General features: G+C 46.9%; 1 protein-coding gene across 1 annotated transcript in view; it reads left to right on the top strand.

Moving 5' to 3' along the window:
- Nucleotides 1–21,701, top strand: part of LOC144763903 (uncharacterized) — a 68,453-nt gene extending 46,752 nt beyond the window's left edge. The window contains exon 3 of the mRNA XM_078649975.1: nt 16,606–21,701. Within this exon, the coding sequence (XP_078506101.1) occupies nt 16,606–16,652 (47 nt within the window). The 3' untranslated portion in view covers nt 16,653–21,701. The remainder of the gene's footprint in view (nt 1–16,605) is intronic.
- The last annotated feature ends 2,296 nt before the right edge of the window (nt 21,702–23,997 follow it).

Here is a 23,997-nt window from a genome sequence, read left to right as displayed (position 1 = left end):
TTGCACCTCTCCATGTGGATGAAATGTAGCTGCAAAACCTCGAACGGATACGTAGGAGGCGCAAAATGACCAGCTGGAGTTGGGGTTCCCCTACCAGGGTTGTGTTGCAGACACACCATGCAATTCTTGACCACATTCTCTGCACACTTGGGAATTCCTGAATTTTGCCATGCTGGAGCCAACAACTTGCTAATCCCTTTCACGCTGATGTGAGCCATTCCATGAGCCATTGTAACTACCGCAAGCACGTACGCATCGGGTAACAACCATCTCGGATGCTCTGACAATTCAATCCAACAACCATTTGCATCCATTCTACCCGTACTTTCTCTCCACGTGCTCAACTCTTTCTCTGTAGCCTCAGCTTGAATAGACTTTACACTCTCTATCGTGTCTTCGCACATTCCAACATCACAAACCCATCTTGCTGGGCCTGCAACATACATTCGGCTCATCACATTCCTTGCGGTTTCTTTCGCGATCTCGTCAGCAAATGCATTTCCACGACCAACATCATCAGTCACCTTCTTGTGAGCACTACGTTTCACAATCGCCACTTGCAACGGCAAGGTCAGTGATTCAAGAAGCTCATTCACCAACTGACCATGCTGAATCTTAGCTCCATGCGAAGTCAGGAACCCACGTTCTTTCCACAATCGTCCAAAACTGTGAGCCACTCCACAGGCATACTGGCTGTCGGTATAGACAGTCACTGTCATACCTTTCGACAACACACATGCTCTCGTGAGTACAATCAATTCTGCTGCTTGAGCTGAATTATGGGGAATACGTGCAGTTTCAACAATTGTATGCAAGGTCGTGACAGCATACACTGCAGTCGTATCACCATTCGGAAGCTTGAAACATGAACCATCCACCCACAATGTACCATCACATTCAGCAAGAGGAGCATCTAGGAGGTCTATTCTCCCTTTCGTTTCTTCTTCTGTTCTAAGAAAACAATCATGCTGTTCTGAAGCATCTAATTCTTCTACAATTGGCAACAACGTAGCTGGGTTTAGTACGTTGCATCTTTTTATGTGAACATGACTAGCTAACAAGGTTAATTCGTAACCTGACAATCGAGCACTAGTTAAGTGCTGTGTCTTGGTTCTGTTCAACAACGTGTCTACTGCATGTGGAACCATAACGATCAAGGTGTTAATCATTACTAAACCAGCAGACTGTCTAATGGAAACAGCTGCTGCCGCTGTGGCTCTCAAACAACTCGGCAATGCTTTAGCTACCGGATCCAGAGTCGATGAAAAATAGGCGCATGGACGCTGCTTGTCCCCAAACGATTGTGTCAGTACTGACAATGCACAACCTTGTTTCTCGTGGACATACAATATAGAGGGCTTACTGTAGTTGGGGGTACCTAACACAGGAGCCGAACATAATGCTGTGCGCAATTCAGAAAAACTTTTCTGACACTCTTCAGACCAAGGAACGGGATTGGGTGTATCTTTACACGTTAATGCCACCAAAGGTTTGGATAATAACGAAAAATTTGGAATCCATTGCCTACAATATGATGTAATGCCCAAGAAAGCACGCACTTCTCTCTGTGTTCTTGGCACACTCAATTTCGCTATTGCCTGAATTCTCTCTGGGGTCAGTTTCCTTCCCTCCTTCGATAAGAGATGACCTAAGTAGGTCACTTCTTGTCAACAATATTGTAGTTTGGAAAGTGACACCTTGTGATGTAAATCACACAGATGATGCAACAAAGACAACATGGCTTTTTTACAGATTTCCTCAGTATTTGCAGCGACAAGCAAATCATCAACGTACTGAATGAGAGTAGCGCCGTCAGGTAAAACAATCGTATCAAGCTGTGTCTTTAGAGCTTGACTATATATTGACGGACTTTCACAGTAGCCCTGGGCAGCGCGTTTAAAGCGGAAGCTTTAACCTCCTAAAGTGAAGCCAAAAATATCCCTGCTCTCTTCAGCAATCGGGATGCTGAAGAAAGCATTCTTCAAGTCAATCACCGAAAACCAAGTAGCAGAAGCTGGAATCATAGTTAACAGGGCAGTAATGTCGGGAACAACTGGAAATTGTGGTACAACTATTTTATTCACCTCTCTAAGATAGATCACAAATCTGTAAACAGGTGGCTGGGAAGGGTCAGTTCGTTTAAAAACAGGCAGAACAGGACTATTGCAAACGTTCCCTGTTGTCTCTTCGATGACATATTTTGCCATCAGATCGTGAACGATTGCTAGCAACGCTTTTTCACCTTCACTAGATATTTTATATTGGGGAATCCGTGGCATTTTAACATTGGCTTTCAATGTTACAACATATGGTGGGATTTCTAAAAGACCCACATCATTAGAACCAGTAGCCCAAAGAATATCAAGAAGAAGCGACAATTCTGTTGGAAGTTTATCCCTCGACAAGTACATTGGAGAAACCACTTTCTTACCTAAAGTAAGTTGTACTCCTGAAGGAGAACAGTACAAAGTCGCATACAATCTTTTTAACAGATCTAATCCTAACAACTTTTCACCACAACCTGTTGTCAGAATAAGGGGTGCTTCTAATTCGCAAGGACCAACAGAAAGAGACAAAGGTTCAGAAATCGGATTTCTAACCGGGGCGCCAGAAAAACCCACAGAAACATTCGTTTCGCCAGACAAAGGTGCGCCAGGGAGTTTGGAGTGCATAATAGAACTCTTTGTAGCACCAGTATCCAGCAGAAAAAGCTCTGACACACCTGATGTAATTACCTCAACGTATGGTCCATTCTGATCTACTGGAACTGAAACGACTCCCTCTCTTTGTCTATGGCTGTCCTAGCAATCATTACATTCCCAATTCTCATTTTCTGTATAGTAATCGTCAGCATAGTACTGAGCTGTCCTACCAGAGGCGTTATTCTGCTGATCGAATTTATTCATAGAATTTTGAGGTGGGAGGGGACGTGCGTCTTGAGGGCCGTTTCCGCGTCCTCTACCTCTAGGCGCTTGTTGAGCACCTCTACCTCTTGTGTTTGAACCACCATTTGCGGGCTGTAACAGAATAGGGCAACTATACTTAAAATGACCCTCTTCCTTGCAGTATGAACACTGATTGGGCCCTACAGGAACACGTGGCTGAGTATACTCGACTCTTTGCGTGTTCCTCTGATACTGTTGAGGCTGCTGATAATTACTCTGATAATTAGTCTGACCACCATCATTCTGGCCGCCACCACCACGTGGCGGATATGCTTGCTGTAACAAAACCTTTGTTTTCAACTCTTTGGTCTTCTTTTCTGCTTTATCTTTCTCGTCTTTGTCTCTATTTTCATAGTACTGCGCAGTAGCCAATATCTGTGCTGAAGAAGAGACTGCCCAAGAACTCTCTGAATCTTTTAACTTTTTACACAACTCTGGAAGCAGATTGTGCACAAATTTATCGACGAACAATCTCTGACCAGCTTCTGTGCTCATATCTTGACCACTGTGGTCGACAAACGTTTCTTCAAACCTGGTGAAGAAATCAGACACCGTTTCATCTTTCTTCTGTTTACATGCAGACAACTTGTCCCAATTTACTCGCACCGCAGGCATTATCGTTTTCATATAATCAATTATTTTACCGGGTAGTTCTGCTATTAAAGGCTCGGGTTTAGCACCACCAATTTGTAAGGCATCTGCAGCAGTAATATTAGCCCATGAATCACCTAATTCCTGATCATGATCTGTATGACGAATCTTACCCCATAAAGGCTGTGGAACAACGTTCCCAAATAACATATCGATATCGGCTAAATTCATGATACATGACCCATCAGTCTGTGACAACTCTTTGTAATACCCTGCGGGGTTTTTCCGCGGATCAGGTAATGTCTGTTTAAGGGCTAAAACTTCGGCTCACTTCCATGGGACATGTACCCATACACGCTGAAAATGAGGCTGAACAGGCGGGTTAGCTTGTAGGTCACCCTCTCTCCACTGTGGGGGAACCTCTCTCATGGGGTACTGTCGCGACTTTTTCCTACCATTTTCACCACGCTCAGATTGCGATCGAGAAGTGTTCCCCTTACTCCGATACGACAACAATACCTCAACTGCTCTCTCGACATCGGGACCTACAATCATGCCCTCTGCGAAATCGAACCGCACGCGAAACAACTCGGGCGGGTCGCACTCTAGATCATTGTCTTCTAAATATTCACAGAAAAAAACACACATTTGTTCAAAAACGTATCTCTGTTTCGGCGCTTCCCATTGACGAAAGACTTCCATGACAGACTCTACATCATACCTTACAGTGTCCATGACCCATTTATGCGCTAAACGATTCAATAGATCTCTCTCTCTATAGTCAGGCAGTTGACTCCGCAACTGTCTTCGTTCCGTGTTAGGGGTCGTTTTAGGCGACCCGAGAAAAGGTGAGAAAAGATTAGTAACAGTGCTGGCCATTCTTTGTCGAACGGAAGGAGAAACTGACGGAAGAACAGGCGAAAAACCAGGGTGAGATAAGGCAGAAGCAGAGGCAATAGCAGGGGAAACATTAGGAGAAGTAGAAGGTGCACTAGGCAAAGTCGTAGAAAACACAGTTGAAACAGATGTGATCGGTGGGCCTTGAGAAGGCTGCACCAGAGGAGCAGAAGCCAGCTGAAGACTAGCTGGTGGGTGCTGCGGAGGAACAGGAGGCAATGCAACTACAGGTTGCGCAACTAAAGGTTGCGGAGGTGCTGTGGCATTTTGCGCATAGGGCGGTGGCGAACTTAACAAATGCGTCATTAACGGATCTTTTTCAAGTTCTTTTGCTGCATCTTGTTTAGGGGTTTGGTAAAACTGGATAACATCTGTCTATTACCATTTTACATTGCCTGTGCAGCTGCTCACTCATTTGTTCCTCTTCATTATCTTTAAACTGCATAGCAGCTTGCATTATCGAAATACCTCTTTCTCTCTTATTTTTCTTCTCTAGTTTAATTTCCTTCTGCTTGGCCTCCTTACGCCATAGGCGGAAAGAGTCAAACATTGCCGGCCGGGCTTTCTTCTTAAAAAGTTTGACCTCAAAGTTATCTAGGATTTCGGTATTAAAGCTACCATATTGGGGCCATTTTAAAACACCATCTTTTCTGGTGTATTTGATCCACACTTCGTTATATGTGATGGGGCCTACCCCATGTTTTACATATAATTCGTATGTTGGAGTTCCAATCGGAGGAACCGGACACGAGTCCTCCAATCGGGAGTCCCTATTATTACAACCAAGACATAACAAATTTCCAAGTCTAAGACCAGGCATCTTCGCTCTCTAGTCTAGTTCCAAACTTCAAAGGATTATCGATTACGATATTTCTCGTGAATACACGAGTCCTTCGGCTTTGGCGCTTGCAAGTACCAAATTATAGATCCCAAAGGATACCAAAACTAAGACCAACTAAGGACTGGGAGACGCTCCACTTATACTTAACTGAGGTATCGATTACGTCACCAGAAGACTCGTCTCAGTGTTTCGCTCTACCAAACTTCAAGGGTCCAAATCAGGGCGATAGCCAGGGCAGCAGTCCTTCGTAGCCGTCGGGAAGCGGGGAACCTCGCAGCAAAAGACTTTCGGACCACGTCGACATGCAGGGGTCGATGAAGTGGCAGGCCTTCCTCCAGAATTTTCTCACGAAGCTCCTCACGAACCTCTGGCTGGACCGGTACCGCTGGAATCGTCCCAAACGTTGGGCGCCAACTGAGGTACCGGGTTTTTCAGAACCGGTAAAAAACCGGTAAACCCAGCGGTGTCAGGGAAACACACCCACAGACCTCGAGTCCTTTCCTGATTCAGACCACAGAAACTCAGAGTCTTCTAGGTGAAGTCAAGGATCGATTTTATTGGCTGCAACCAAGGTAACAAGCGTCCTAGAAGTACAACACACGGGAAGTATATTCTCAGGAGACTGTCGCAATTCACAAAGTCAGGCTTCTCCTTTTATACGAAATATTGTGCTTAAGGCAAACATTCTCCGCATTTTAGTATACCATAGACATGTTACCATTACAAAAGAAAAGCAGAGTCATGATGACAAGGCCATAGTTCAGTTTGTACAACCCACAATAAATTACCCGGCAAGGCCCAACATTCTCATCAGATATCGGTGGACCCCCAATAAAAACGGTCACCTCCCCATCATAAAGTAAGTAAGAGAAAAGAGCAGGGACAGGTGTGAGCAGGGTTCGGCAGGGTGTGTGTGCGATGAAAGGGTTTTATGGTAGGCTGTGCCTTGATGCTATTTTGTTCGGCCACTGGGAGAGGAGCTGACCAAACGGGCTCGGCCTGGGGCAATGGTTCCAACTTGCCCATGTCAGGGAAAAGTCAATCAAGGTGTACGTGTCCTTTGGGAATCGAATTCGGCTTGATTCAGTTTGCCTGTGTGAGGGCAACTCACTAAAATGGCTGCCGTACACAAAATGGAAGCCAAGGGTTCGAGACGTAAATGACGATTTCGAGGTGAAATCGTCGCTCGAATACGACGAAAATGCTTGTGCATAGTGTACTCATCATTCTCGGTCTTTTGATACTAGATTCGTCCTGTTACGACGAAGTATAACTCTGGAGTCCAGAATTACATGAGTCCAGACATTTTCAGAACCACAAAACCCCCCTGAGCTCCTTATTGAAGCAGGAGCCCACCCCACAATTGTGTGTGCTGCCGGCGGGTGCCCACCCCGCAATCATCTTTATTGAAAGAGCGTGTGCCCACCCCGCATTGCCGCTGTTTCCACGTATCAGTACTTTAAAAAAAAAACAAAGTGTGAGCCCATCTCGCCGGTTCTGCCCCCCCCCCGGCGTGAGGCCGCCGCCGCCGAGAATACAGAGGTTCTACAAGAGGGGCCCCCACGCTGCCCGCGGCGACGTGGAAGCCAGGCAGAGCTGTAGGAGAGTAGGGTCTGCAATCCTATGGTCACCCCAGATTTTTGCTTCACTGGTTTACAACTTTGCCTGGCTGTGGGCCTGCTAATCAGACCCACAGCCTAGCTGTTCTCTCTCTAAATTGACAACCATGTACTTTAGGTGCATTTACCAATTGGTACTGTGCCACCTTATCAGTCCCTGTACAGTGTACCTTAGGTACCCAGGGCATAGGTGTACCCAGGGCGTACCAGGGGCTGAAGCATGTATTATGCCACCCCTGGCTGGCCATCTAGACAGACACAACTGGCTGGTAGGACAGCTGGGGCAAGGGGGTGTAATCACCCTTTGCTGTAGATATAGTATACCTATATCTAACCCTAAAATGGACACATATACTCCTGTCAGTCACTCCTATGGCAGGCCTTATCAATCCTGAAGGCAGAGTGCTTGGAATTATGTGAGATGGTGCTCTGGCATGAGCTGAGCCCGTCTGCAGCTTGGGGAACCAAGTCCTAATAGCTGTTCCTTGATAACGCTATACCATATACTCTTAAGTGCATTATAATCCTCGCGGTTGAATGCTAACTTTGGTATATCATTATCAAAACATGTCGAGTAAGGTGTCATACGAATTGGAATACTACCCCCTCGCCAATTCTGGTGACGGGGGTAGCATTCCACCCTTTTAGAGGGACACGACATGTATGTAACTACGAACCCCGGTTAAAGTTAACTCGAACCTTGGCATCACAAAATGGATGCTGCCACCACAGACACAAGTCTGACCTCCTGCTGCTGGGAGTCCTTCCAGCGAGGGAGGCTCGGACAAAGGGTTTCCTGCCTTGGGAGGTGCTAGCACCACCCCAGACAGGATTTTGTGTATTGGGTAGGACAGGCCTGAAAGGAATGAGACATGCCTGGGGCACACAAGGTGTCCTGTGCATACACCGGTTCAAACCAGTTGCTGGGGCATCCCTGCCCCAGCTCTGGCGTGAAACCGGACAAAGGATAGGGGGTGTAACAACCCCCCTTCCTGGTCCCACCCATGGGAGGGACCTAGTCACAGTACAGCCCCCTTTAGGAGAATAAAGGTAGAAGCTGGTCCCATTTCAAATTAGATTATCCTGCCCAACTTTACAAGAAGAAACTCTGGACTTCAACGTTCTGCTCCACAGAAGACTGAAGAATCTCCCTTGTGGGCAAGGAGTGTCCACCCTGCAACTGCAGTCACCATCAAGCGTCCAGCGGCTTCACTTTGTCGTCTTCCCTCAAGGATCCAGACTTCAGAGCCCGACTCGGATTTCCAGACCTCTCCGACCTCAACTCACATCTGCAGCACAGCTGAGACCCGTGGGTGCGACGAGACACGTGGGACCTGCCATCTTGAAGAAACTGCACTTCGCTTCCAGCACGACTTCAGAGGCATCCTCGAGTAAGTGCTTTGGGGATTGAGAAGCCCCAGCCCCGAGCAGGTCCTGCACCGAAGACCAGCCCCCTAGCATCCACGAGATCTGCGTGGGGCCCTTTTGCTTGATTGCTGCTCGACGTGTTGTCTGGTCACTTGCGGGCTGGCTAGTGACCTCCTAGACGATGATTCTTGAAATCTTCACTGCTGGTCTGGTTGCTCCAGACTGACCCTTGCTCCCTTCCAAAAGAGGAGAACCCCGGACCCTCCTGGTCCACTCCAGATGCCGTTTCCACTCACCGCGTGGGTTGCCTTTTCCAAGGCCTGTTGACTCCAAATCCGGATCCGACACCGCCGACAGCGAGAGCCTGCGTGGGACAGCTCGTGCCTCCATCCTGGTCGTCGAAGACACCTCCTGGTCCACGTGGCTGCAGAAACAAGCGTCCACTCTTCACCTGATCGCGACGACGACATCTGGTTCCTTCCTGGTTCCACTCCAGTCACTGGCTAGTGACTTTGACCATTGTCCCCTCTGCTTTCAGGTCCTCTTCTTCCTCGATCCACCCGTGGATCGCACATGACATCTTCCACCTGGTCGCCTGCAGCATCTTTTCTTCCAGGCTCCATAGACTTCAACGCAGAAACCCGACACGACTTCGCACCTATGCACCCGCAGCCCGTGGGTGAGGTAACAAGAGCATTTCGGTGCTCAAGGGTAGAATAACTCTCCTAGTGTCCAGATTCACAGTCGTTTTAGTCCTAACCAGTCAGGGTTTTTCTCGAACTGTACTGTCCATTGTCTTTGTTCCGCATCTCGCGTGTGAGTTCACACGCTGCACACGTGTCCCGTGGGCCTCCTATTACTTACCTGAGGTTAGGTTAGTGTAGTCCCAGCGAACCTACAGCATCTGGACAGCTCCATTCCTTCTATCGATTTCCTTATACCATTTACTTAGTATATGATTTGTCGTGCCCCTAGGGCACCATTGTGATTTTGTGCAACTTATCGTATTTTTCCTAAGAGATTGTCATGTGCTTAGCCCTCTGACCTCATAAAGAGTTCAGAGGTGTTTGTTATTAATAAATATATTGTTTATTTTCATAACAACCTGTCTGGTGTCCTTTCATCTGGTATTCAAGGGGTTATATGTGGTAAAACAGCTGGCTTCACATGCCAAAAGAGTTTAGCCTAAGACTGCTTTGTCAATGCTACCATTAGGATAGCTGGTCTATAAGGTTGACTTACAACCAATCACCATAAGGGTTGTTTGGACTGATACAAGGTGATCACTAGAACTAGTGAGCATCATATATCAGGCCAACTTCTCAGATTGGTGGCAGCGGTGGGATTTGAGCTTGCTGTTGTTTTTACCAAATATAATCTTGAAATATCATATATCAGGTCAACTTCTCACAAGAGCGGCCTTGTTGTGGGCGGGGCGCTCTGCAAGAAGCCGGAGGCAGACGGGAGCCTACCTGTGGAAAAAGGAGAAAGGAAGCGGGCGGGAGCCTACCCCGCGTTCCTTGGACCAAAAGAAGAGAGAGACCGCCCGACTAGGTGAGGAGGGTTCCAGGGTTGGGAGAGAGATGAGTCACGTTGTCGGTGCCTGCTCCCACACACCGGAACCCAGAGAAATCTGCCAGTGCAGCCCCAGTGAGTGAGGGGGGCTGAATGCACCGCCGTGTTGGTGCCGCTCTAGGCACATTGTTGGTACTTGTGGCATTTTCTCATCTGCGCCGCAGAAGCGGGCAGCTGCAACGTTTTGGGCCCTTTTCCAGTCTAATCTCCCACTAGAGGCCCCTGCTCTTCCCCGTGTTGGCCAGATTTAGTTACAGTTGCCCTGTGTGACAGTGGGCAACTGCAACATTTGGGGCAGAGTTCATTTTCAGAGTCCCAGGGCGGGGCTCCCATGTGCACTTTGCCCGTCCTCATTGCTTGTGGGGCATTATTTTGGGCGCCAGAGGCACAGTGAGTGCCAGGACAGCCGGTGCATTCCCACAGCTCCACTGCGAAGCGCAGGCAGCTGCAACGTTTGGGCCCATTTATTTTTTTAGAATCCCAGTGGGGGACAGAGGGTGCCAGTGCCCATCTTTTTGGATTGCACAGCTGCCCAGCAAGTAGTGAGCAGCTGCCATGTTTAGGCCAGCATTCCTTTGGGGGCTTCTCTGAATGAGGTAGAAGTGAGATGCACTCCTTTGCCCAGCACAATTGCGCACTGCGAATTCAGCAGCCCTGACATTTGGGACATAGGGCATTAGAGCCCCTGAGAAGGCCAGTTGGCCAGGGGGACTAATAGGTCGGCCTACCACCAAAGCTGTGGCCTAAGGGGCTCAGAACAACTCCTTAGACAGCCATAACATACGGAGCTCCGATGGAGAGCCAGGACGAGATCCAAGCTCCAAAAGCCATTAAGGCTGACCCCGAAGCCAGCACATCACGAGGTGCTAGAAAAGCTCTGTCTGATCAAGTTCTAAAGGAAGTGCCTGAGAGAGCACTACTGTCCTCCAATGTATACACAGCTGCTGCATTCTTAAAACCGCCAACTGCGTGCGATATTGCAAAAAAAGAGAATATTGGCGATCGATGGATGGATAGAGACTTTTGAAGAGTTCATAGATGCAATAGATGAAAAAGAGTATAAAGTATCTTGAGAAACATGACCGGTGAAGGAGTGAAAGAAGCCATGAACAAGAATTTGCAAGAAGGTGAAAAGACATATGATCAAATGGAAAAGGCCTTTAGTGTCCAGTTTAAGCCAGTGACAAATGTGAATTATAAAAGATACATATTCAGCCAAGAATGCCAAGGACCATGTACGACCATTGATGAGTTGGTTCAAAGACTGGATGTTTGGTAAAGCACTGTAAATTAAATTAATTTATGATGAGGAGGCAACCCTCCTCGGAGTAATCAATGGATGTCTGTCGTATGCATTTCAACGACGAATGCTGATGGAAACTGATCTTGTATCAAGTCCTCAAGGCTGCTTGTGCTGACAAGAGTGCTTATTGCCAAGTGACTAACATGGAGGCCATAGGCGCCCAAAGTGCGTCAGTCATGAGCTCGAAAAGTAAGACAAGGTTCAAGGCCGAGGGGCACAATGTCCTGTCTCCACAGAAAAAGAAAACGTGTTACAGACATGGACTGTCATTTCCACACGAAGGTAAATGTCCTGCAATTGGACAGATATGCATAGACATAGACTATGGTAAAGCAAGTCATTTCGTGATGACTTGCAACGTGAAGATAAAAGTAAGTGTGTTGCAGTGTGAAGACAAAATGTCCGACCAAACGTGTTACAGACATGGACTGTCATTTCCACATGGGGGTAAATGTCTCGCAATTGGACAGATATGCATAGACTGTGGTAAAGCAAATTATTTTGTGATGACTTGCAACGTGAAGATAAAAGTAAGTGTGTTGCAGCGTGAAGACAAAATGTCCGACCAAACGCTACGTCAGTGACATTCGATGTATTCCCACAAGGCTAAGCGGTCACACCAATTGAGGCAAATCGACACAAGATGAAGTTGATAATCGTCTAAATCATCGAGAAAGAATTCCTCTGTGTCTGTTTACAATGAAAGGGACAATGATAATTGTGCAATATTGATGTTTACTTCAAAAAGGCATGTACATATGGGGCTAGTCGAATGTGAGAAAAAATCCAAAGTGAAGACAATTCAACATGAAGACAGCTGTGCGTCGATAAATATTATGCCGCTGGAGATGTATCGCAAATTATCTCCGGTACCACAACTTACGAACTCAAAGACTAAAGTATACTCATGGGCTGCCTCAACGCCCTTCAAAAGTCAAATAAAAATGTTGTAGCCATGATGAAACAGAAGAAAACTGTGATGAATGTGCCGATTCATGTACTTCAAGGAACAGCTTCAAGTGTTTGCTAAATTTCCATAGTGCTGCTGGCTGATATGGGACTGATATCAGTGAACTACACTATGAATGCTCATCATCAAGTTGTAAGTCGATTTCTTTCATTATTTTATTGGTCGGGAAAAGTCAAACAATGAAAGTAAGATTACACATAAATGAGAATTTTCATCAAAGACACAGACGAGTTGCGTTTCACTTGCAAGAAGCTGTTGAAAAGGAACCTAATTTTTTACTTATATATGGCATCATTGAACGCTCCATTGGTCCGACACCATGGCTTTCTCCCATTGTAACAGTGCCTAAAAGAGACAGTGAATGACCTGTACGCATAATTGTTGACATGCGTCAGGCCAATAAGGCAACTGAGCGAGAAAAAACTCACAATCCACACATTGCTGATATAATACCTCAATTGAATGGCCCAGAGTTCTTCTCTCGACTCAACCTAAATAAAGGATCTTACCAATTGGACCTTGAAGAAAAATCCAGATACATTGCAACCTTTTCTAGGCAAGAAAAGCTTGACATTCTTCAGCCATGTCTTTTTTGATGGAGGTATGAAACCTGATCCATCTAGAGTACAAGCATTGTCTACTGCCAATCCCCCACAAAGCATTTCTATCTTACGATTATTTCTTGGAACGGTCCATTACTGTTCTAGATCCATGCAAGACTTTGCTATGGTCATTGCACCAGAACTAACCAAAAAGTATGTGTCTTTTCATTGGTCAGATGAGTGTGAGAAGAATGAATTTAAGTTTATATAGCGCGTAGCTCCCCTGAGGCCTCCTAGCGCTTATGGACCGAGCGGCAGATGAACTGCAATGTTAGAGCGAAGCCTTGAAGAGATGCGTTTTCAGGAGCTTGCGGAAGGCCAACAGAGCGTCCAAAAAATCAAGCAAGCCTTTGAGAATGCCATTGAAATACCCGACTTTGATCCCAAACTCCGTACAGAGGTTGCAGTTTATTCTAGCCCTGTAGGGTTAGGTGCAATCCTTGTACAGCACAAGGGACCGCCAAATTCCCGAGACATATTGTGGTACATGCCAATAAGAGCCTGCAACAAACTGAACGTGCATACGTGCACCCTGAGAAAGAAAGTTTGGCACTGGTTTGGGCTTGTGAATAATTTCCATGTGTTTGTGTATGGAAAGCCCTTCACATTAGTGGCTGATCTCCAAGCATTGTTGATGGTATATTTCAATCCCACAGCAAAAATGCCTCCTCGAATTGAGCGTTGGGGTTTGAGGTCACAAGAATACAACTACACGATTCTTCATCGTCCAGTGAAAGATCAGAAACTGGCTGATTATGCCCTGGTACCCCATCTAAGACAGTGGAGGATTACATCAAATTTATTGTGAAATGGAGCACACCAACTGCCTTTGCTTTAGAGCAAATATTCACTGCCACAAGCTAAGGTAGTGGCATGTCAAGATTAAAAGTTGTGGAACCAGTATTCTAGACCTCTTACTAATGACAGCGAGTATATGAAGTTCAGAAATGTAAGAGATGAACTTTCAGTAACACAGGAAGGCCTCATTCTGCAAGGTACATGGATTGTTATTCATCAAAATCTCTGACAACAAGTAGTCGAATTTGCCCAAGAAGGAGATCGAGGAATAGTTGCCACTAAGAGAGCTCTCCGTGATCGAGTCTGGTTTCCGTATTTTGACCAAAGGGTCAAAAAAGATTTGAAGACTTGTCCCATATGAAACTGACTTTCATCGGAAGTTAGTCAGCAACCTTTGATTGTGTCAGAATTGCCCCATCATGCTTGGGAGAGAATTGCTATTGATTTTTTTATGGCCCTCTGGATAATGGACATTATCTTCTAGTTATTGTTGATCAATTCTCCCATTTTCTATTGGTAGAAGACATTTCATCCACTACACATGAGCAGGGTTATTCAAAACCTAGATGGCATCTTAGCGACATGACTTCTACCTGCAATCTTAAAATCTGACAACGACCCACCTTTTAATAGTCGAGAATTCAAAAACTTTCTAAATCATCTCAATATAAAGCATCAAAAAAAGCACTCCCCTTTGACCCCAGGCCAATGGTCTGGTAGAACGCCTCATGAGTACTCTAAAGAAATCTGTTCAGCATTCTGCATTGGGGAAGCTCGACCTCGAAGGTGTTTTGAACACTATTCTTTGAGGTTACTGTTTGACCCCCTCACTCAACCACAGAGGAAACCCCTGCAACTATCATGTTTGGAAGAGTCATGACAACCAAGCTTTCCCAATGGGAGGGGCTGGGTGTGACAGGGGATACATCTGCATTCATCTGCATGCTGATAGTCTTCTTGGGCTGGGAGAGAGGTGATACACACTTACATTTGAATAGGTTGTGTCCTGCCCTCACTCAAAGGGCTGATTTACCCCCTACTGATCGTCTGGAGCCAGGAATGGGCTGCAAGGGACTGTTGCACACTTCTGAGGGTTCATTTGAAGTCCCCCGTTCATGAAAGACATTTTTGAGTATATGTACTGGAGCTCTGATCCCATGTTTTTAGACGCTGCTTGGGACTTGTAGCCAAACACTGTTGGCTCTACAAACTGCTCATTGCCATGAGAACTACTGTGCTGCCAGGAGCAACCACCATTTCGACTAACTGCCTTGTTGTGTTGACCTGCTGCTGCTGGGCTGCAGGAGGGACTGCCAATCTGCAACCTAACTGTATGTGCTGTCAGCTGCCTGCCACCTCCTTTTGTGCCCTGAAGTGCTCTCCAAGGGTTTGTTTGACTGCCCCCTGTTCTCTTGAGATCTCAGGGCCATCAAAGACCTTGTTGCCTCTTTTCTCCAAGACTTCTGCTGGGTGAGCCCATTATACAAGGGCTAGCATGTCGCCAGTGCACCCTTCTGCACCAAGGTAAAACTTTGTGCATTACAGGAGAGTGCACCATGGGCCTGCAGTGCAGCGCTCTGACCATCATGGCCCTGCAGTGCAGCGCTCTGACCAGGGGAGTGCCTTTGTGCCTTCTAGGGAAGTGCTCCATGTTTTACAAACCAGCATGTGGTGAGCGTTTTTCTCTAGCGAGAACAGCGTTGTTTCCCCTGGAGGCATTACCAGAGAAACAAACACGTCCTTGAGCCAGCGTGCTCACTGCAGCTGAATTGTATTGTGAACCTCACCCCCGGAGTCTGGCAAGATATCACCACCGTCAGATGCCACCTAGAACAAACTAGTGTGTCCCCTCTGGTCGTGGTCGTGAGACTCGAGGAACAGCCCCCTGAAGACTTGCTCTGAGGTGATACAGTGCTGCGTCCAAGGCTGCAGAGCTACAGGAGCTGCACACAGCCTTCGAGGCAGACCTTTCGATTACACGTTGTTCCGTAACATGCGGCGGCCAGCATTCTGAGGCTCATTCCAGCCAGCCTTGTCCTCTGGTTTTAACGTGTATACTGCACAAAGCTCTCAACATCGGGTCCCACTTCCGAGACATGACAACATTGTTAGCAAGTTACAGATGCCCTGATGACAGTGACCCTGCACCCACAAAGGTACTGTGAGGCGGGTTGGGTCGAGCAGAGTGGTAAAGCCGCCCTGCTCTCCTTCACGGGTGGCTTGGTTTCCCTTGGGCAAAGAGACCCGATTCAAGTGGCTCCGGTGGGCTCCAAATTTGCAAGAGCGTGAGGGGCATTTCTTGTTCAGCATTGTCTCTGCTCTGGAGATGACCTCAAGAATGGCGCAGGACCGTCCATACAGGAGAACTGCTGGAAGACTCAATCTCCATTACTGTATGGCGTTTAGTAGGTGCTCCTGCGCCGTACGTTTGGTTTCTAAATGCAATCACTTCAACCACGTTCACTATAGTTACCATATGAAGTGTAATAGGAGCGCAGGTGCACTGTTACCTATGTTTTCATAGTAATTTATGTGTTTTTCTCTATCAAACCTGCATTATTTGCACTAACGGTGTGATTTAAGTCATTTTGGTCTTGTTTGATGTACAATATAGAATCTATTTTTACTTAATCCTGCGTGGAGTTCCTTTTGTAGTGTACTCACTGTGTTGCTGCACTAGTGTGTTGCACAAATGCTTTGCACATTGCCTCTTTAAACTAGCCTGACTGCTCTGCGCCAAGCTACCAGAGGGTGAGCGCAGGTTATCTCGGGTGTGTATCTGGCTTACCCTGACTAGAGTGGTGGATTCTGCCTGGCTTAGGTGCCTACCCTAGCCAACCAGAAACCCCATGTCTAACAGTGGTTCTTGTGAATTACTTGATTTTCCAGCATGCTCCTGCTGCAGGACTAGGTCAACGCACTTTATGTAGGAGGACTAGCCACCATTTGTGTCTCAAAGGGAACTGTGACTCTTTTTCTTAGAACATGCATTTTTTTCCCTGAATTGCAACTGTTCACTTCTCCATATTATAACAATGCAGCTTTTTCAATAAATATTTTCCATGTGTAATTTTCAATGTTTTTTCTATTTTGCAGAACAACAATCACATCTAGAAAGTATGAATGTGAAAGAAAGCCATTAAGGTTCCAGAGGAAAGATGAATTTTACAAAAAATATCTACTTAAAAAAACGGCGCAGAATGCACATGAGCGAGAGATGCTTTGCTTGTAATGTGTGTGAGAAAGGATTCATCAATGAGACACTTCTTGTGAGGCACAAAAAAGGACACACCAGCCTCAGGCCATATCCATGCGAAACGTGTAAAAAGTGTTTCACTCAAAAGGCAACTTTTTTACAGCATCAAAGAACACACACTGGAGAGAAGCCGCATCACTGCACAGTGTGTTCCAAGCGCTTTGCTTATAAGAAAGGCCTTGTACAGCATCAACGCATACACACAGGAGAAAAGCCTTATCACTGCACCCTGTGTGAGAAGAGCTTCAGGCAAAAGGCAACTCTACTAAAGCACCAACTTATACACACTGGAGCGCGACCTCATCACTGCACTGTGTGTTCAAAGTGCTTTTCTCAAAAGGGAGACCTCGTACGGCATCAAAGTATACACACAGGAGAGAGACTTCATCATTGCACTGTGTGTGAGAAGCGCTTTTCTCGTAAGTCGACCCTTGTACTGCATCAAAGAACACACACAGGAGAGCGACCTCATCACTGCACTGTGTGTTCAAAGTGCTTTTCTCAAAAGGGAGACCTCGTACGGCATCTAAGTTTACACACAGGAGAGAGACCTCATGTGTTCCAAAACCTTTTCTTAGAAGGCAACCCTTGTACTGCATCAAATCGTACGCACAGGAAAGAAGCTTTATCACTGCACTGAGTGTTCCAAGCGCTTTGCTTATAAGGGAGGCCTTGTACATCATCAAAAAACACACACAGGAGAAAAGCCTTTTCGCTGCACTGTGTGCGAGAAGAGCTTCAATCAAAAGGCAAATCTACAAACGCACCAACTAATGCACACTGGAGAGAGACCTTATCATTGCTCTGTGTGTTCAAAGCGCTTTTCCCAGAACGGAGGCCTTGTACGGCATCAAAGCGTACACACATGAGAGAAGCCTTTTTACTGCACTGTGTGCGAGAAGAGCTAAAATCAAAAGTCAAGTCTCGTAACACCAAACACACAGGAGAGAAACCCTATCACTGCAAAGTGTCTTCCAAGCGCTTTTCTCAGAAAGAAAGGCGATGTATGGCATCAAAGTGCACACACAGGAAAGAGGCCTTATCACTGCACTGTGTGTGAGAAGAGCTTTACCGGTAAGGCACATCTTCTACGGCTCCGAAGTTTACACTCCAGTGAGAGGCCTCATCGCTGTACTGGGTGTGAGAAGAGATTTAATCGAAAGGCACATATGCAACGGCACCAAATAATACACACTGAACTGAACCCTATCACTGCACAGTTTATGCCAGGAACTTCACTCAAAACGAAAGTTTCTACAACACCAGTTAATACAAACAAGATAGATCCATTTTCACTGTAACAATCTTATGTCCTGCTTACCCCAAAGTAAGTTTTACTGGAATTTTGTAATTTAGCTAGGGCTAATAGTCAAAAATGCCTAATGGCCAGTGTTCCCTGTAGGGTACGTGCATATAGTGTAATAACCACGAGTGCGCAAACTCCGTTGCGAAGCGCATACACTTCACACATCACTGAGGCACAATTTGCAGCTTTTGCTTTTCAAAAGCGAGCAGCGTGGAAAAAAAGAAGGAGCACAGAGAGCAGATCTTGGGCCTAGCAACATACCACAGCAGAAGAGGGGAGAACGTTGCAGCGTGCCTCTTAAACGGCAGGTATCGGGTTGCCGAGGTTCACAAGTTGTGCAGCATCTTTCTTCTTCGCATGCCGTTTGCTGCACTAGTTTCTGAGAGAGGCTGCAGGACTTTACAGGCAGCTGTAGCTCTCCGGGCGTGATCCGTCCCTTTTAAAATAAAGGCCATGCACTAATTAATGCAGGATCCACGCATGATAAGGGTCACCTATTAGACCCAATGTTTTCTAATATCCCCCGTCTCCTGGCCTGGTCAGCATATCCTCTCCCGTGGTCCGACCACTTCTTGGTCTCGGTTGAATGTAAGTTGAGCTACCCCCAACACCCGCCCAACAGGTTTTCCTGGTGGACAGAGCTTGGTCCAGATTATCGATCAATGACTGGACCTCCAAACTGGTAGACTCGCTTCCTTCTCCCGAGTCAGACCCGATTAAAGGAGATGCGAACTTCAACCAATGGTTGACTGCTTTGCTTGATGCCCACATTCCTAATAAGAGAGTGCAAAAGAGGGAGAAAAGAATCGGCTCGGCTCCCTGGTACACTGCTGAGCTTCGCTTGCTTAAGAAAGGATGTAAAAAGCTAGAGAGGGTATGGAGAAAGAAATTAGAGGCAAATAAGCGAGAGGAATATCGTGTAGCTATGAGGGGTTATAAAGCTGCCCTCCGGCTGGCAAAAGCCCAATTTTTTGAAGAGCGCATAAGATCGGCCTCAAACTCATCTAGGGAAACTTTTAAAGTGGTGCAAGAACTCCTTAAAGTTCCCGAACCTGTAGTTACACATGATAAACAGAAGTGTAAGGAGCTGGCAGACTTCTTTCACATAAAAATAGGAAAGATACTTAGTTCCCTGCCTCAGAACATTCAACCTCAACAGACTCAGAAAAAAGAACTCCTTAATTCAGCCTAGAGAGTTATTTACCTCTCTAGATACTTTCGGCCCAGTTTCAGAGGCTGAAGTATTGAAAGTCCTTAGATCTATGAAAAGTGGCTCCCCTATGGATCCAGTCCCTATGACATTTTTAAAGCAAGTAGCATCCTCCATAGTGACTCCTATCACTGATTTGATGAACGCTTCTTTCTCCCAGGGCTTGGTGCCACCAAGCTGGAAAACAGCAGTGGTTAAGGCACTTTTAAAAAAGCCTAACTTGGACACGGCGGGATTGGCAAATTTTAGGCCCATATCTCTTCTGCCAGGCCTCGGCAAAATTGCTGAGAGACTAGCGAATTACCAATTGTCAGGCTTCTTGGAGTCGAATGGACTGCTCCGAGACTCGCAGACCGGTTTCCGTCCAGGCCAGGGCACTGACACTGCCCTCCTGGCAGTCGTAGAAGAATCCAGACGCATTATGGACTCAGGAGGATCAGTGGCGGTGATCCTCCTGGACCTTAGTGCGGCGTTTGACACCGTTAATCATCAGGTGCTGATTCAGCGACTGTCAGGGGTGGGTGTGGCAGGGGCCGCTTTGAAGTGGCTTAGGTCATTTCTGACAGACGTGCATATCAGGTTTGGGAAGGCAGCAATCGGACTACATCTATCCCCCTCCAGTGGGGGGTGCCACAGGGCTCCTCCCTTAGCCCTACATTGTTTAATGTATACATGGCCCCCCTGGAGGATGTGGTGACCCCTTATAACATCAAGATCACCAGCTATGCTGATGATACTCAGTTAGTGGTCGCCCTTTCACAACTGGTAGAGAATCCCGATTTGCTGTACTCATGCCTGTCGGAAGTCCACACCTGGATGGACCAATCAGCTCTTAAGCTGAATGGCTCTAAGACAGAGATAATGCTGCTAGGGAATAAAGCTCCCTCACTCCCATTGACCAGCTGGCCTAGTTGTATGGGCGATCTCCCCAGCATGAAAGAGGAGATTAAGAGCTTGGGGGTCTGGTTGAAACCTGATCTTTCATTCAGGACCCAAGCTAAAAAAACGGCAGGAGTTTGTTTCGCCCTGTTACGTTCAGCTCGCAAAATCTTCCCTCTTCTTCCTTTTCCATCCAGGAAGTTGTTGATTCAGGGGCTGATAACATCGCGACTCGATTATAGCAATGCCCTTTTTCTGGGTGCCCCTGAATCTACTTTTAACAAACTTCAGCAGGTCCAAAATGCGGCGGCCAGATTGCTCATGGGCACTCCCAGAACCGAGTCAGCTAGACCTGCCCTAAAGGCATTGCACTGGCTCCCAGTGCGGGAAAGAGTAAAATTTAAGGCACTCTGTATAGCCCACAAAATTCTCCAGGGGACAGGACCCCCTATTTTGAGAAATTTAGCAGTGCCATACAAAGCGAACAGAACATTGCGTTCTGACCAGAAACATCTCCTCCTAGTCCCCAGAGTAAAGAGGGCACGCACGGGCGGGAGGAGATTTTCGGTGAACACTGCGAGGCTTTGGAATTCCCTACCTTTAAAACTGCGCGCTAAGACCTGCATTTTGCGCTTTCGCAAATGTCTGAAAACTCATCTGTTCCCTGTTTGATTGCACCTGACTGACTGTTTTTATCTGTTGGTGTCCTGTTAAGCGCTGGGATGCCCTAGGGTAACTGCGCGCTATATAAAATTTTAAATAAAAATAAATAAAAATTAGCATTGTTCGGTATTTAAGGGCAATGATGATATTTAAGTCCCAGCTAAAAGTGTTCAAAAAGCAAGCACTCGGTGCATAATGGTATGCCTGTGCTAAACGTATTTAGAGAAGTCATTTCTGACCCTGCCGCAAGCATGCTTAGTCATATGTGCCCGCAGTGAGGCAGCATCATTCAGATGAGTCATTTTCCCGGCTCCGTAATTGCAGCTCTGGTCACCTGTGAAGCGTGATTGCGAGCAGCCATACAAGAATGTAAGGAGATATGATCGGTAACCAATCACACCCTCGTGTTATTTCTTTATAAATGTCCAGAGCGTTTCTCACTGCTAGTTGATTCTATTGCACCAACCAAATATAGGATTCATTTACTACATTGCTCACGCCGTTACATGAGGGCACAGCCGCAACGCTCCCTCGCCATCTTACAAATCACACACTAAACTACTACTTACACGTCACAACAACTTTGAGCTCACAGCTAGGGCTCTCAGCACAGCCCCCTATTTGCAGATGCCAATGTGCTAACAAATCGAAAGCCCGATGCCCCTCTGCAGCGCACAGAGGTACTCGCCTCTCGGAACAGACTTGCTTCCATCTTCAGCCCAGGTGCTGCTCGCTCTTTGTGGTGCCTGATTACCGTTGGAGCTGCAGAGAGGAACAGGGGCTCTTTTCCCTTCCCTTCATACCTTTTACCACATATGTTTAAGAGTTAGTAGTTGAACTGTGGTTATTGCAGATGTATGTAGACCTATTTTCCTAAATAAATCCTGCTGTATCTTGCATTTCAAAGGGTTCGAGTCTGTGCATTTAAGATCCCCTCCTATAGGGCGCACATTTATTTTTGTGTCGCTCTGTAAGCTCTACAGCGCTCAGGCTTCGGTAGTGAAGAGTGTGGCCACAACCAAATGGAAAGCACCTAACCCACTGAGCAGCCCTGTATCTATGAGTGCCGCCAGGTATAACTTGATTTACCTCCTGTAAGGAGTAAGTACTGTGTCCAGACTGATTTTTTAATTTCTTTTTTTAAGCCCAGCACTTTTTAGGTCGAGCAGACCTGCATTCAAAGCGAAGCTTTGATTGCTGTTGTCTGCTTCAGACCTATTGTCAGCCGTATTTGGGAATGTGGACAAGAGAGGGTGCACGAGCGCAGATTGCACCTCGTGGGCGCGCACGGCGCCGTGCCCATCTCCTGCCTCGGAAGCTCCAACACGCATGCGCATACCCAGAGACACACACACACACAAGCACCCATGCACGCACCCATACATACAGAGAACCCCCACCCCCTCATCCCTCCTTTAGCCCCCCTCCCTTTCTCTCATGGCCTCTTACTCATCCAAACTCTACTTTCCAGGCAGAGGCCGCTCCCTCAAAGAGTTTGGGGTAATACGCTGGGCGTGCTAGGTAACGGGACGAAGTTCGAGGGAGGTGACATGCAAATTGTCGAGGGAGATTGGCGGCTAAGTAAATCCAGACATTGGGGGTGGATAGCTCGGCGGGCAGGGAGCCTGCTGGGCTGTACGTGAGGGTCTTATGAACAGTAATGTGAAGGCGGGGAAGGGATGTAACGTGAACCCAGATGTGCCGGGTCTGGAGTCCCTTCTCCACAGCTGGGAGTCCCGGAGTCCGGCTGTTCCCCAGACCTGGAGCGGGGGCTGCCGCCAGCACCATGCGGGCGAAGTGCGGGCCCCCGGCGGCCCTCCTGCTGCTCCTGCTCCCAGGGACGCGGGCCTGCCGCTGCCTCTGCTTCAAGGCTACTATGCGCTGCATGCACCTGGGTCTGGACGCCGTGCCCGCGGTGCCAGCAGGCACCGGAGTGCTGTGAGTACCTCGCTGCTTCCGGGTGTCAGTGTGTGAGTAGAGTACCATCATGTATGAAGTCCCCACCTCTTAGTGAGTTACATTGGTATAATGGGAGTGCATAGGTGCCTCTGTATGTCATTGGTTGGGTACCCCACCCTATATGTATGTGCAAGTCCCTTTCCCTGTAGGCATGTTAGTACCTTACCCTGTATGTATGTAAGTACCCCACCCTGTATGTATGCGAGGACCTCGCCCTGTATGTGAGTAACCAACCATGTATGTATGTAAGTCCCTCACCCTGTGTGTATGTTAGTACCTCAACCTGTATGAATGTAAGTACCTCACCCTGTGTGTATGTTAGTACCTCACCCTGTATGAATGTAAGTACCTCACCCTGTATGAATGTAAGTACCTCACCCTGAATGTATGTGAGCGCATCAACCTGTATGTATATACGTACCTCACCCTGTATGTATGTGAGCACCTCACCCTGTGTGTATGTTAGTACCTTACACTGTATGAATGTAAGTACCTCACCCTGTGTGTATGTTAGTACCTCACCCTGTATGAATGTAAGTACCTCACCCTGAATGTATATGACTTCTCAACCTGTATGTATATACGTACCTCACCCTGTATGTATGCGAGTACCTCACCCTGTATGTATGTAGGTACCTCGCCCTGTATGCATGTGAGTACCTCAAGCTGTATGCATGTAAGTACCTCAATCTGTTTGTATGTTAGTACCTCAACCTGTATGTGTAGAAGTACCTCACCCTGTATTTCTATGTAAGTACCTCACCCTGTTTGAATGTTAGTACCTCACCCTGTATGTATGTGAATACTTCACCCTGTGTGTATATGTAAGTACCTGACCCTGTTTGTATGTTAGTACCTCACCGTGTATGTATGTAAGTACCTCACCCTGTATGTATGTATATGTAATTACCTCACCCTGTGTATTAGTAAGTACCTCACCCTGTTCATATGTTAGTACCTCACCCTGTATGTATGTAAGTACCTCACCCTGTGCGTATGTGAGCACCTCAACCTGTGTATTAGTAAGTACCTCACCCTGTATGTATGTAAGTCCCTCACCTTGTATGTATATGTAAGTACCTCACCCTGTATGTATATGTTAGTACCTCACATTGTATGTATGTAAGTACCTCACCCTGTGCGTATGTGAGCACCTCCACCTTTGTATTAGTAAGTCCCTCACCCTGTATGTATATGTAAGTACCTCACACTGTA

Source organism: Lissotriton helveticus, chromosome 1_1 (genome assembly GCF_964261635.1).
Source record: "Lissotriton helveticus chromosome 1_1, aLisHel1.1, whole genome shotgun sequence".
Lineage (NCBI taxonomy): Eukaryota > Metazoa > Chordata > Amphibia > Caudata > Salamandridae > Lissotriton > Lissotriton helveticus.
The sequence above is the reverse complement of the archived record's forward strand: the minus strand, read 5'-3'. Positions and strand labels throughout refer to the sequence as shown.